This window comes from Quercus robur, chromosome 2 (genome assembly GCF_932294415.1).
Source record: "Quercus robur chromosome 2, dhQueRobu3.1, whole genome shotgun sequence".
Taxonomy (NCBI): domain Eukaryota; kingdom Viridiplantae; phylum Streptophyta; class Magnoliopsida; order Fagales; family Fagaceae; genus Quercus; species Quercus robur.
The window spans coordinates 80,738,695-80,753,994 of NC_065535.1; the positions used below are offsets into that span (position 1 = coordinate 80,738,695).

Below are 15,300 nucleotides of genomic sequence, written 5' to 3' on the forward strand. Positions count from 1 at the left end.
GTCTTGTACGTAATAAAACAGCTGTCTATCAGCTATGGTCTTCTAAATTCTAAATTCTAATGGTTCCCAACCACTCATTATATGTATATATATTCCTTTTTGTTCTTGTTGATTTTTTTTAATACATCTTATGTTCTCGCCTTTAAATCTTAAGATGTGTTTAATTTCTTTATTATTACTTTTTAAAAAGATGTGTTTGATGTATCCATGTTTATTATCTATATATATGGTTCCAATTCAATAGAAATATTAGTTTTTTTATTATTATGTTATATTAATTCATATTGGATTTTTTATATTTTAATTTATGGTTTTTTTATGCTAAAAATCGATTAGAAATATTTTTGCTATTTTAGAGGTGTTTGGTAGAATAGTTTGAGTAATATTGTTTGTAATTTTTTAAAATAAGTGTGAATGAAAAAGTGTATAAAAATATATATAATATTATTTAAAATATAAAAATGTGGGTTTGAACTTACTTACTCAACATGCTCTAACATTTCAATTGTGCAATTAATTCTTTTATTATTATTATTATTATTATTCTAATGAGTAGATCTACACATTTATTGGGGAGATGGGGTCGCTAACTCAGTACTATGCTTTTAAGTTGATTGGTTGAGAGGTTAGAAAGAGAGGGTGATGATACTGATACCCATTGGTACATGATTCAAGGGATTGGTACAATGTTCAGAGCAACATGCCAGCATTCCTTTAGAAGCTAAAAATAATAATTTATTTATGATGAGAAGGAAAGATATTTTGTTTCATTAGAGAGAATTATTTGACTTTTTTTTTCTTCATTTCAAAGAATTTACATGGTACAATGAGACACATGTCATCAAGTCACCAACTTCCTCAACCTTCTAGTATTGGGCATTTATTAACCCCCATACATCATCTTACAACTTCGTGCATTTAAATTTAAAAGTGACATGAGCATACATGTTAAAAAATAACCATGTTAAAAAAATAGCCATATTTAATTTATTGTACAAAAGTACTGGACAAAAGTCGTGTTGTTAACCTAAAATAAACCAAAAAGGAAATATATATTTATATTCAAGAAAATTAATGGTTTTACAATTGTGAAGTAATCAAATCAAAGTTAAAAAAGTGCATTTTAGTTTTTTTATTAGTCCTAACATGGGACTAGTAAGTAGAGACTTATCTATTTTTCTTGTTGATATATTTTATTCATTTTATTGATTTAAAATTTCTTTTAAACACTTTGAAAATTAGTTATATTAGGATACCACAAGCTTTAACTGCATAATTAAGCATAAAATTAGAAAAAAAAATTATGTTTTTGAATTAACTATTATCGTATTTTGTAATTTTCTTTATAATAAAAGCACTCGTAGCCATAACTTTTTCTTTTGAATATAATTAATGGAATACTCTAGTATTTTTTGTGTGGATAGACATAATTAATTGAGAATTTGAGATCAAGAAAGAAAACACATCCAAATTACCAAAAAAAAAAAAAAATCTATATATCTATATATAAATAATAGGTGAAAACTGAGAGAAACTTAAATTAAAATTTCAAATTAGAGTTCCAATTTTGCGCCATGTGTCTTAAATTATTTATTCTTAAAAAGTTTTATTTCTTAATTTTAGAATCAAATGTGGGGAAACATCATAAATATTAATTCAAGTGAGTTATTAAGTACAAAAACCAAAAAGTTTAAAATAAATAAATTGTAAAAAAAAAGTGTTTCACAATAAATAAATAAATAAACAATTTACATTTTATACTTAATAATATCCTTACAAATTTTTTTAAAGAGTTAATAAAATATAAAAATGACTATTAATACTATTTAAATTATATATATAGGAATTATATTATGCATCTTATTGTATATTGTTAAGTATATCCATACATATGCATGAAGTTACAAGCTAGTAATAATAATAATCAAACCCTTTTGTATCCCTAAACCCTTTTTCTTCTTCTTCTTTTTGTTGGTTTTGTAAGAACCACTCTATCCCTAAACCCTTTTTTTTTTTTTCCGCATAAATGATTGTAGACTTTATTTATACGGAATCACGTTGTACAATGGGAAAGAAAAAAAAATGGACATTCTTCTAACCAAATAATAACCTTCTCTTTATCTTTTGCAACACTAGCTAAAGTTAAAGTAACATGATTACATCGTAAATGTACGCTAATAAAAGAAATAAAATCAAAACTATCACAAATAAGTTTAATGTCTTCAAGAATCTAAGCTACTTCAAAAGAACAAATTCTATCAAAATCCAGAAAAATCAACGAGTTCAGGAAAATTACTTTCAACAGTGACTTTAGAGAAACAAGTGCTTAGACAAAATTGAAAAGTCACCCACAACACAAAAGCATCAATGCAAAGGGGATTCAATTCCTTCCTCACTTGAAAATGTAGGATTGCAATCCCTTTTGTCAAACCCAATTTCGCAAAACCATCCATATCAAACCAAGTTTCAAAAAGAAATAGGACTTTGGGACCTTCTTCACTCTCCACAAACAACGAATATTGCTTCTAGGATCACAAGCCCTCGGCAAGTGAGGCTTAGATTTTCATGTTGGGGAGGGGGCTGAAGAACAACAACCCCATAAGTGGAATGAGAAAGTAACAGATTTTCTCTATCAATTGCTTGTTTCTTACGAATTGGAATTTCCAATGGTGAAAAGATACTATCAACAGCTTTAGAGGGAAATTTGGTGGGAGAAAATATAGTATTGGAGATTTCCAGAGTAGAAGGATTGTTGGATTTATGTATGAGACGTTTCTAAGATTGAAAGGAAGATTTAGTATGGCCTAAGAAACCCTCTGAGATATTTGGAATAGTCTCCACCTCTATATCAAAATTCAAATCGCCCTTAACAACCTTCTGCTTATCCATATCTAAATCATAAATTAAATTTCCTTCAAGTATCTTCAACTTATCTTAATCACACAAGTCACGGGATGCATTGTTTACAAGGGGAATTTTTGAAATAGTTGTTTCATTGGTTAATTGTTGGGTAGACAATCAAACATTGAGACTTCTCTCCATCTGCCACTACTATAGCTAATTTTAAAACACTTTATCAGTAGACAGTTTGGCTTGTCAAGTAAGATCACCAAAGGGTCATTAGGAGAATTCAAAATGGTTATGAAAATATTATCCAATAGAAGGGCTTTTGAATTTGAAGAAATGATAGAATTACCAGATAAATTGGATTTTGGTGGGATAATATTACGGCCAGAGGAGCTTCTAGTGGGTAATGAGTTTGAGATGAATCACCCCTTTTCTTCCTCAGAGACACGAACTTCAATATCATCTTCCTATCTTTCTCTAGATGGACTTAAATTGCTCTTTTTTTTTTACCAAAATTTTTAGTTATAGCACGAAGCCATGGACCAAACTGAAAATCATTATCAACTGTAAAAATAAATAAAAAAGAAAAAGAAAAAAAAGAAGCCTTTTGTATTTTTATTTTTTTGACATTCACGATCCTGATGGCTGAGTATACCACATCGATAGCAAAAGATATTTAATTTCTCATATTTGAAGAAAACCAACCGTCTTCTACATTTGCAATATGTACCATTTTACCTTTCATTAGAGGTTTTGTGATGTCAATGTCATCCCTAATCTGAAGAAAGGGACCCCAAACTAAACCACTCTTAGGAGCATCAACCATAAGAGGATTACCAATCCCATTAGCTATACGGGTACCAACAGTTTTGTTTATACTCTTGATAGGAACATTGAAAACATGAATCCAAAAAGAAGAGCGTTGAAAGGTAACATTATTAGGGTTGAGATCACCATTGAAACACTTCAATAAAATAAGTATTTTATCAAAAGACCAGGGGCTTTTATCTTGAACTTCAATCATGTTCTCCTCCTTGACAAAGATAACTAGAAATAAATTATTCCCAAACTTCTTTGATGGTCACACCATGAGAGCAACACCAAAGTTGTTGAAGAGTAGATTTAAAAGCCTACTTATTCAAATCTTTGTTGGTTTGTAATTTGAACAAGAGATTCAACTGGCTTGTTGTTTGAATAGAGCCACTTCATGAAAAATAATAGCCATAACACCTTTTTTCTTCATTAGATAAGAGAATTTTTTTCCATAATTCCTCCATAGATGAGTCCATGTTGGATTAGAAGAAAAAAAAAACAATTGGATAGAAGAATAGAGGGAAAAAATGGAAAATAGGGGAAGATAATAAGGAAAAAAAATGGAGAAGGGAAGACGGATAGTGAGAAGAGCAAAGAAAACTAAATCACCTACTACAATTTGAAACAAAAATATGAGAGGTTTGAATTTCATGTGAGGAGACGTGAGTTAGTTTCTTTTACTTTCCAAGGAGAGAAGTTTTTACAAATAGAATTGAAGATACTATTCGTCTCTCCATCCCTTAACTTGAGGCAAAGAAATGGAATACTTTGCCCTTTTGGGTAAAGACTAAACTTGTATTTTGCTTTTTTACCTCAATTTTTTAAATAAATAATCTAACTTAAAAAAAATGTTGTTATACATTTAAGATAAAAGTTAACAAAAATTAGATATTTAGATACGTACAAAACAAATAAATAACTGAAAATTGCAAGATATCCAAACAAACACTAATGTAAAAATACGTGAATGTAAGATTCTAATTATTATCTTAGTTAACAAACTAAAGGACCCCCATGAAATGATAGTAACCTATTTGTCCCCATTACATTTTCCAACATATAACATGTAACATACGTGAACCAAACATTATTGTAGTTGAAACACGATCATATATTTACAATTGATTTGTTTTATAATTCAAATTAACTTTTATTAATTTTAAAATTTCATTTAATCTCACGTCATTTTAAAATTTAAATGATATAATACCTGGTGAAATTAGGGGTGTATATGAGTTGATTCAAGTTGGTTTAGGGTGAAATCACCATTCAACCAAATCAAATTGGGTTTAGAATCATGCCACTTGTTGCCAACCATGGGTATATAGGTCTTTGTTTCCATGTCTTTGTTATTCCATCAGGTGGATCGGTCAAAACCTTCGAATCTTGTTGAGATGTCATCGATTGTGGTAGAAACAATACTTTTGGTGGAGATTTGAGGGATCTTGCCGTATTTGGTCAAGATCTTGCAAGAATTGATCAAGATTTTATTGGATTAGGCTAAAATCTCGTCACATATATCAAAGAAACCAATATATTGGTGAAGCATGATGAACTATGTTTAATAGTGGTTTTCAATTGGATTTGTTGGGGTTGGTTTCACGTAATGAGAACCACCACTCGACCCATGATTGTTGGATTGTTCTTGGCAAAGACCCACCACCATCCACCATTAGTTGGATAGGTTGAACTATGGTTTGGCTCACGGGCTCATGGTTGGACAGCCCTAGGTGAAATATAATGGGGAAATTGGGCTTTTGCCCTTTATTTTTAAAATATTTAGCAATATGTCCTTGTTTTCATGATTGTCAAGTTATGCAAATTTTTTGCCATGGTGGACAGTCTTACATGGCTTTTCCCATCTAAAAATTCCAGCTGAAATTCCATTCAAACTCGCTATTTAAAATACCATCGAGTTCTATGTTGTTCTGTGTTATTAAAAAAAAAAAGATTTGAAAGTGTAACACGATATTGCAGACCCAAGGTCCACTCTCTGCTTCAACTGCTTATCTCCCTCATCATCTCCTTTAGTCGCATCGGAACTTTGTTATCTCTAATCTCATCCCTTTGCTATCCGAAATCCCTAAACCGAAACCAAAATCCCCAGCCCTCTGTTCACTCTCCCTTGCTCATGGTAATGTATTTGGCGATATTGTTTTTATTTTGTTTTTGTGTGTTCTGCGATATATGTTTGCTGTTTTTGTCTAGGTGTGACTCCTTTTCCCAATTTTTACTCTGAGTTTTTTGGATTGGTTTTGGGTTTTTTGCTTTGAATGTTAAGGTTTCGTGGGATTTGTGTATTTGATTATGAGTTTCGTGGTGCTTGAAAGATGGTTCCAATGTATTTGATATGAGTTTCTTGTATTTGATTATCGTTCTGATGTATTGGATGATGGTTCTGATTATGATGGTTTTGAATAATTTGATAGTGCTGTTGATTTTGGTGTTTTGGTTCTAAGATTAGATCATAGCATTAGAAAGCCAAAACTGTTTTCTATATATTGTTTTTATTTTGTTTTTGTGTGGTCTAGATATGAGATAAAAATCCAATATAACTTGATAATATCGAGTTACAAATCAAAAATTGCGAAGAACTCGGCCTTTTTAATATTGAGTTCTGATTTGAAAATTTTATGAGGAACTTGATTTTATTAAAATTGAGTTCCAACTGGATTTTTTTATTTTTTGGGTCTAGCATGGCAAAAATAACATGTAACTTGACAACAGTAAAATCGAGTTCTATGAAAAACTCAATTTTCAAAAAATCGAGTTTTAAAATAGGGACATAGACCTATATAATTTAAAAACAAGTTTGCCCCAATTTTCCCAAAATATAATTGCAGACTTTGCAGTATTGTTGCGACTTCCGGGCCAGCCGACTCTCTCCCCTCTCCACTTGTTTGGCCCAAATCCCCCGTATTCACGTAAAACAAAACCCAATACTGTTGATTATTAAAAAAGAAAAATACTGTACGTACAATTGGGCGTACGGCATAATACAAACAAATGGGAGCATGGGACCCATTAAGCTTTTGATGGGCCTAGAATCTCCTCGTAAACGCTGAGCTGGCAAGCACTTTTTTGGTTGTTGCCAAAACAGAGCTCATTGTACATTTTACGGCGCAGCAGAGATTCATTTCTCTCCGGTTAGCAACAGACAAAAATAAAACACTGAAACTCTCGCGCCCTTCGCTTCCTTCGTAAACAAGCTCTGCACAGTAACAGCAAATCAAGAACCAAACAAGAAAAACACAACCAAAAAAAAAAACTCTCACTCTCAGAGAGCTCTCACCAAGCTCTCTGCATCTGCTCTAAAAACTCGTGGAAATTCAAAAATTGCTTTAACTAAGAAGCGAGGGAAAAATAAAATACCGTGTGTTTTGGAAATGGATTCTTGGAATTTTTTAGGGTTTGATTAGAGACTAGGAATTTAGAAATAGGAATCAATGGCTGATATGGAAGAAAAGAAAGTGCAAGAAGAAGAGGAAGCGGAGTACGAGAGCGATTCGGAGGCGGCGTTGCAGTGGGCAGCGCGGAGAAGAGAAGCGAGTGACGAAGATGAGAGCGAGAAGGAAGGTATAGAGAGGTTTCGGGTGGTTAGGATTGGCGGCGAAGATGGATCGGACGGTCTTGATGGAGCTCCAGAGTACTATGACCAAGAGTCTTATGGAGACGAGGTTGGAGAAGAAATGGAAGAAGTTGAGGTGGAGGAGCGTGAAGCGCAAGGTAGTGTTGGTAATGAAGATGAAGATAGGGTTTCGGAGGTGGTGGTTGTGAACCAGGAAAGAGAGGAGGTTCTTGATGTTCCGAGAGTGGGAAAGTTTTACATGCACGACGATAGGTTTGGAGGCAAACGCCGTGGCCGTCATTGGTACTCCAAGTAATCTTTACTTTGAATATATGAATATTTGTGTGTATGTAATTTTATGTTAGTGTTATTTCATTATTTGGATCATTTACTTTTACTCTGGTTGATACAGAGTTGTTGTTGTTGGCGGTGGAGGTTGTAGTAGGGTTTAGACTTTAGAACACTTTATTTGAAGGGATTATTTGGAATCGTTACAACCTTACAAGTAATTATAACTTTTATCATTGTTGGTAATTTGGAGTTTCTCTTTCCTTTTTAATTTCCAAATTATATGCATATATATAATGTTGTGATACAAGGGACTGTTGATTGCTCTGATGAGAAAGCAGTTTTTGCGTCTAATCAAGTAATTGTGATATAATAATGTGTTCACTTAAGTTAATGGACGCAACAGCCTGTTCCTTTGAGGACACGTGGGTGGTGGACTCGAAAGACTTGGGGTTTTGTCAATCCAGAGGTCCCAAGTTTCATCCACCACACTATTGGTCCATGGAGTTTTCAGGGTGTCTTAAGGGCTGGGAGTGGAATAGTCTGGCCAAAGTTGCAGTGCAATTTTTTTGTCATTTGTTTATACGTTCCGCCTCACTTTCTTAAGTTGATGAAATTTATGATGTAGTTGGCTCTGAGTTTTCTCTCATCGAATATGATTTTGGAAATTTAAAGGTGGCCATGTGGATTCTTTGGAGTAAGATGATCTCTGCTTTTATGTGAAGTGACCTGTTAAACTTAATGCTTAATAAGGTTGTGCCTTTGGCATTGCTTTGACATGTATGCCTCTTTTACTGATGTATTTTTTAATCCTACATTCCTTGAACAATGAGATTAGCACATTTGTTTTATTTGGTTGTAAATGTTGACCACAATAAGAATGATTGGAATCATTCTATAAAATACAGAGGTAGACACATCAGATATTGTATGAGATGCAGGAATGCACATGATTTGCCTCCATATCTCACATTTTTCTTTTCTAATTATCTCAATACCCTCCCCCCCCACCCCAAATTTTTTTTATTTTTTTATTTGCTTGTTCAATATATGGTTGAAACATAGTTTTGTTTGATTCAGGAGTACTCCTGGTAGAGTGGACTTGTGGAAGCCTCAAGATGAACAGCAGTGGAAGCATGACAAGTTTGAACAGATGACTCTGCCAGAAACACGCATTAAGGAACTTCATGTTGAATGATTTTTTATTTTTTTTTCTTTTTCAATCCTGATTCTATACAATCTGGGTTTGTGATATTAATACACACACACATGCGCACACATATTAAATTTGTGTTGTTCAATAAATTAGTTACACTTATGAAGATGCCATGATGATACGTCCTCTACAATATTTTCAGGGTAGTTGGATTCCTAAGGGTCATCATCAAGGACACATAAAGGATCAAGGCAAAGGCCGTGGGTACATAAGAGCTAACCAGTATAGACCCCATGATAACTTTGTAAATCAAGATGATTCATTAAGAATTGTAAGGGGGAGGGGACCTGTTAGGTATAGACCTGATTTGTGGAGAAACCATGTAAGAATTGTAGGGGGAAGAGGGGCTATAAGGTCTAAGCCTTTTATGAAGAGCAGCGATGTAGTCCCTCCAACAAAGTATGAAAGGTAAATAGAAATTTTGGAAGTAAATAAATTTAAATTCAAAATCCTCCTTTCATTGAAAGTTATTGTTAAATATAATTTTTGTTAATTTCAATCTTTTTAGCTCTGGAAAGTTCAGAGGAAGTACTTCTGATACTAATTCAGCCAGAATGTTATCACACTCTTCAAATATTCAGTCTGATTCACTTGCCTCAAAGAATCTTATTTCTGCATCATCTTTGGGTTCTGCTTCTCCTTTGTTTACCATTGTGAGCTCTTCTAGTCACGAGGAGTCTTTGAAACAGAAAATAAATGCACATGGAAGATCCAATAGATATCATCCGACTTTTGTGCCATGGGATGATACTAAATGTTCCAACACATCTCTGCAAGGGAAAACTTTAGCTGATTCTTTTGACTGGGATAAGCTTTCCATTGAGGATTCCTCTCAGACAGTTGCGGAGAATTATTTGACCAATCTGCATTTGCAGTCTCCAATGGCCTGTGCAAAATATATGGTTGAATCTCCCCAGCTGAAGGGTCAGAGAAGCAGTTTCTCTCTCTCAAAAAAGAATTCTCATCAGTCAAACCCATCTTCTAATCAAGTTAATAGAGATCCTCTGCAAGCACGGCCCCTTGTTGTTCAACAAAGGTCCACTGAAAGCACAGTTCAACCTCCTGTACAACTTTATACTCAGCAGTTGCATCCTGGAAGTAGATCTCAACCATCATCTGAGTCTTGGTCACCATATTCATCTGAACCAGTAATGTTGGATTCTCTACCAAAATCGGGTAAAACAGAAGTCGCGTTGGTTGGAAAAGAAAGCGGTGCAGTTCAAGCAAGCAAAAGAGGTTCCTTTCAATATGATGGAACTATTGCTCATCATAACAATGCTGCCAATCCATCACTTCTGCCTGGTATGTCACTTTTGTTGTTCTTTCTTTTTTCTGTTTCCTGCCCTCCTTGCAAAAGAAGAGGTGTTGAGTCTTCTTATCTTAGTAGCAGCCATAAGAGTTAGTATTGTCATGGAGCCTTATTGTATTCTACTACTGGTAAAACTTCGGTTGGGTACCTGCCTGGTAGTTCTGGCAATAATCATTTAACTGTATATATATATATATATATATATATATTTATTTCATTGTCAGTAGAAGGCAGCACACTCCTTTGTGGGTGCAGTTGTGCAGAGAGAGAGAGAGAGAGAGTTGCCTCTATGAATATAGCTACCATTGGATAGTGGCAACGTTTCTATAGTAGTTAATAGTTATCATGGATTTTCATATTCTGAGTTTTACTGTTTGGAAATGCAGGTCTGCAATTTGGGGGTCTGCATCATGGTGGTCTTGCTGATCCTGCTGTTTGTATGGCTTTCCCTGGATATGTTGGTCAATCCCAAGTTGGATTTGGAAATTCTGAGATTACATGGTATGGTTATTATCTTATTACAAATGTGATTCCTCATGAGTTTCTTTGTTGTTGCCTCAAACATGTTGAGGCCCTTGGAAGGTGGACCTTTGAATAACTAATTTGTTGGATTTGGGGTTTTTGTTGACTGAGCAATAATCATTCAGAAGTTCTGTTATTAATTATACTTCTTGATTGAAAATTATAAGAAAACCATTCCCAGTTATTCCAGCAAAAATTTGCATGTGATGATGGTGGGTGTGACTTGGTGAACAGACCCTCTTATAAGATAACAAATCAATGAGTCTTGCTTTGATTACTTGCTGATTTGAGTTTATACATTATTTCAAGATTATGAAAAAGAAAAAAAAATTGAATTACCTTTTTAGGATTTGATTTTAAGATATTGTGCTTCAAATGTTACCTTCTGTTATCAAAGAGATTTTCAAATATGTTGCAATACAGTGTGAGATATCTCTGTCAAGCATTCTGAAATGCTCAAGAAAAGGGAATTTAGCTAAGGACTAAGAATAATTTTTTGCAGAATGACTCGTTGTCCATATGTTTCATTTCATCTATTGTATGATATTCTTTGAATTAAGTTTAGGAGGAAAAACTTTGATAAATCTAATAAAGATACTATAGAATAATGAAAAATGGTGAGTAATCTTCCAGGGTTTTTAACTTTCTGTTGATCATCTTACTTGGTAGTGCCTAAGTCATTTATTTTTTTCTCCCAGTTAATATGGTTAATGCTTGGGAAAAAATGCTCATAGTATATGTTTCTAAAACTTTATATTGCAGATAAAACTATTTGAAACTTGATTCATTTTAACAGAGTAGCACCACATCAATGTCATCGAAAATTCTATGTGCAAATATAGCTTGTTGAGATTGAAATTAGATCCCTGAGTTGATTTCAAATTATTATAAAGCTTTGTTGAGTTGAATAAAAAGTTGCAAAATAATTTTTTTGGTTTTTGGTATTTTACCTTAATATGTTCATTATTTGGGTTTTCCATGGTAGTATAAGCATCCTAAGAATTGAGGGTGTTCTCTCCAGGTTACCAGTCCTCACAGGTTCTGCTGGAACTATTGGTGCTGCATATCCTTCTCCCCATGTTACTCTTGATGATGGTTACGCGGCTCATTTTCCAGGGCAGTTGTCTTCTGTTGGTGTCTCTAGGTCAGTAGCATTGCAGGCTCCATGTATCTGAGAATTTAAATTTTAAATATATAGATTAAAATTGTAACATTATATCCACACACAAGCACATAACCTCTTTCTTTCTTGCTTGAAACTCATTGAATTGTTATTGAAGATTCACCTGTTCTCTTGTGTTACTTTTATGTACTATCAAAATATATCCATTGTTGAATCAATTTGATTGCAATCATGGATTTGCACAATGAGAAATATGTTGTTGAAGGCTTGAATAATTAAAGTCAATGAGGTAATAAATTTAGATTTAGTAATATTCATCTAGGACAGGACAAAAAAACTGCTTAAAGTAGTGCTGTTTGGATTGTTTTCATTCTAATAATGAAAAGGGTTTTTGGACAAGGATTTGTGCAATTAATATAAAAAAAAAAAAAAAATGTCGCTGTTTTTTCATGTGTGATTGATATAAAAAATATTCTTTCTATCTAAAACATGGGCATAATTGTTTGCATTGAAATTAGGCATTACTGTTGCCATTTTTGTAAACATAAAACCTTTTTTTTTGTTTATGCAACATGATGTGCTGGAGATAAGCATTTTTGCATCTTCAAATATGACAGTTTTGGATTTGGAGTTTATTTGCCACTGGATTCTTTTTAACCTAACTATTGCATTGCATGTCTTCAATACAATTTAATGATCTGCTGTTTTCATTTTGGTGATATTGGGAGTACCTTATTCTTCTGAAGCACCCTTCCCCATCTAACTGAACTACATAAACTTCTTTTGAGAATATGTTATTTATATTTGAAATAGAAGCTCAGCTGTTAATATTTTGTGCAGAAATATAGCAGGCACAAACAAACGTAGTGAGGGCAATAGGCATCCAGATAGAAGTGGTTAGTTTTGCTATGCTTTTCTTTTGGTCATGCAGAAAAATGCTTCTTGGATTGCTCCACCCTTGTCTTCTCTTGGATGATATCAAAAAGTTTAACTGCAGAAAATTTGAGTGATGAACCTTCTAAGCGACACTTCAAACCTCGGAGGCAAGTTGACTCTGTATGTGTTCGAATGTGCCTGAGCATGCAGACATTTGTTACAGTGCACCTTATTATTATTTTTTTAATCTTTCAAACAGATATTCAGAGATGAACTTTAACAAGGAAAGAGAATAAAGTAGATTGTTTGAGAATCAGGTCAGTAATGTTATTTTACTATTGAACTGATTGATTTCTGTCAATTTCTAAGATCTTATAATTTCTGATGTGTCAGACCCTCCCTGTTCTTGATCTCCATCCATATTTAATTCTGGTTGCTACAAGTTGTGGTTTATTTTCAACTATTTTAGGTGAGCATTTTGTTCTAAGGTCCCTTGTCTGATCCTTCTATAGGAAATTTCCTATATGTACATGTTAAACCATTGAAACTATTTATAAAGCATGTTCTAAATAATTTGTTTTTGTTATGGTGCTGTGTTGATGAATACATTTTTGTGCAAATGAGTTTTTTCTAATTTGCTTCCCTTGTGTTGATGGTTGGTCATTTCTTTCTCTTCCATATATTCTTTGATTCTTTTATTTTTAATCCTATGGTTAGGATTTGTATGTTAATTTTACACCAATTTGGCTGTCTCTAGGCCTAAATTTTATAGCCAACTGCTTTGGGCTAGTGTTATCACTCTACTTCCCTGCAAATATCTTGGTTCAAATTTTTAATAGCAGTTTTTCATTAACGCTGCAGGTCAATATCAATGCATAATTGCTTTTTCAAAATTGGATAGATTTAATGCGTTTGTACAATTTATTAGAGTGATACATTTGACATGGCTCAACATCAGTGTATTTACACCTCAAAATGTTCTTGTGCACCATCTCCTTTTTAAGAAACAATATCATAAGGTTCTGGACTTGGATGCTTGGTAACCTATTATAAGGGCTTCATTATTTGAAACCTGCTATTAACTACGTCAACTCTTGATTGCTGAATTTTGGATTTCTACGAACTTTTTAATTGTAGAGTTTTCAGATTTTGCCCTATACTCAAATATCAATCCACATGCCTGAAGCTTTATTATTCTGTTCATGCAGCTCTACAAGAAATGCCTACACCATGATGCAGTTAATTGAGTCGAACCATTGTTGAATTGGCGAGCAACTTTATCTTCATATATACATGGCAAATCCTTGGGTTAGTGTTCCCTGTACAGCGAATATGGATTTAAGGCCTAAAAATGCTTGGAAAGATTTGGACTATGTGCAAAATTATGATTCTGGTCTAGTGCTTATTCCCTTTCTAAGATCTCCTTCACCCTTTTGCCCCCAGATTGATATGAAAGCGTATTAGAATTTAGAAAAGAGAGAAAAAGAGCAGACTATACAGTTGTTACTTGAAATTGCGTTAGAACTTGCTGATGCTGTCACCGCATTAATGTTTTGTTTTGGTGCTTAAGATTCATATATGCAAAAAGTATGATGTTTTGACATTTGAGTGTGAAACTTGTGCATGAATGTGGCTAAGTTACATTTGTTAATATTTGTGATGGCATTGGCAGCTAATCCAGCTTGCTATCAACTTTATTAGATATGGCCATATGGGACTAGGGGATGAAAAAACCGTGTGATACATTAAAAAAAATGATAATAAGTGAAGTTCGATTAAATCGTAATTTTCTTGGGCCAGATTGTCGGATGCTTTAGCTCTTAAATATTAGTTATTTAATCTACCGACTTCTATGGAGCAATGGTATCTGGTTGTCTTCATTCTTTTTAGTTTTTATCAACATGGCGGGGTGCTACATTATGCATGATTGATAATACTGGTTCTTTTCCAAAAATAAAATTTTTATATTAAAATAAATTGCTTACAGAAGCATTATGCACTATTTTCTGTTTGCTTTCAGTACTTAAGTTTTGATGTGTGATTAGTGTGCTGTCCAAATTCAGACTGAACTATAATTACAAATTAGACTTCCAATAGGGTTAAGTTAGAGACGTAATGACAATGGCTGTTAATAGAAAATTATTCTCATGGGACAAACCCCGATAGACATCATAGAATTTCTCTTTCTTTTTAATTTGATTTAGTTCGATAGTTGAGGATGAGAGATTTATATCCTATATGTCTTAGTTGAAGAAGTGCCAATTAATCTACAAGACTCTTGACAGATTTAGATATTCTTTGAGGGAATGTACAATATTATTTTATGCAATAGGAATGATTTATATATATTCTAAACTACATTTATAGTTACTAAGATTGTTGTCATAACTCACAAGTTATGATTTTATTACTTAATATGAAAGGAAAAAAAAAAATTTTTGGATGAAAAAATATATAGAGTTATATCAAGCTATTGCCACTTTATGGGGATATTTAATAAAAAAAAGGTAGGATTCTGGGGGCAAGTCATTTCCCACTTAACAGGGTATACCACATGATTCCCTCATTAGCCTATGGCCCCAATGCTCACGAGTCTTGCATGGCTTGAATTTAAGCGCTAAAAGAGACGTGAATGAGGTGCTTGACCGCTAAAACCCCCCACACTAGGGTTTATTGTCACTTTTGAGTTTGAGCCATTAACTTAAATCTTATCAATTTGAAGTTAACCGTAAAAATAA

General features: G+C 33.3%; 1 protein-coding gene across 6 annotated transcripts; it reads left to right on the plus strand.

Annotated features, from left to right (window-relative positions):
* Window positions 1–6,787: 6,787 nt before the first annotated feature.
* Window positions 6,788–14,165, plus strand: LOC126715263 (protein MLN51 homolog). Of its 6 annotated transcripts, XR_007651831.1 has the most exons (11): window positions 6,788–7,540; window positions 8,597–8,705; window positions 8,875–9,140; window positions 9,241–10,034; window positions 10,428–10,542; window positions 11,549–11,707; window positions 12,527–12,582; window positions 12,684–12,729; window positions 12,822–12,879; window positions 12,956–13,031; window positions 13,771–14,165. XR_007651831.1 is itself a non-coding variant. In XM_050415785.1 (10 exons), exons 1-9 carry the CDS (start codon window positions 7,107–7,109, stop codon window positions 12,856–12,858), a joined length of 2,016 nt encoding a protein of 671 aa, XP_050271742.1. In that variant the 5' UTR covers window positions 6,788–7,106; the 3' UTR covers window positions 12,859–12,879; window positions 13,771–14,165. The 6 variants fall into 6 exon arrangements, 5 of the variants coding, with proteins under 5 accessions (XP_050271742.1, XP_050271747.1, XP_050271745.1 ...); XM_050415785.1 differs by lacking the exon at window positions 12,956–13,031; XM_050415790.1 differs by lacking the exon at window positions 12,956–13,031 and having other exon boundaries at window positions 11,585–11,707.
* The last annotated feature ends 1,135 nt before the right edge of the window (window positions 14,166–15,300 follow it).

Bases quoted from the DNA above. Each gene is read 5' to 3' on its own strand.
- LOC126715263 (XM_050415785.1), top strand. From the start codon at position 7,107: ATGGCTGATATGGAAGAAAAGAAAGTGCAAGAAGAAGAGGAAGCGGAG. The intron at 10,543-11,548 runs GTATGGTTATTA...TTTCCATGGTAG, and splicing joins GGAAATTCTGAGATTACATG to TATAAGCATCCTAAGAATTG. The intron at 12,583-12,683 runs GTTAGTTTTGCT...GTTTAACTGCAG, and splicing joins TAGGCATCCAGATAGAAGTG to AAAATTTGAGTGATGAACCT.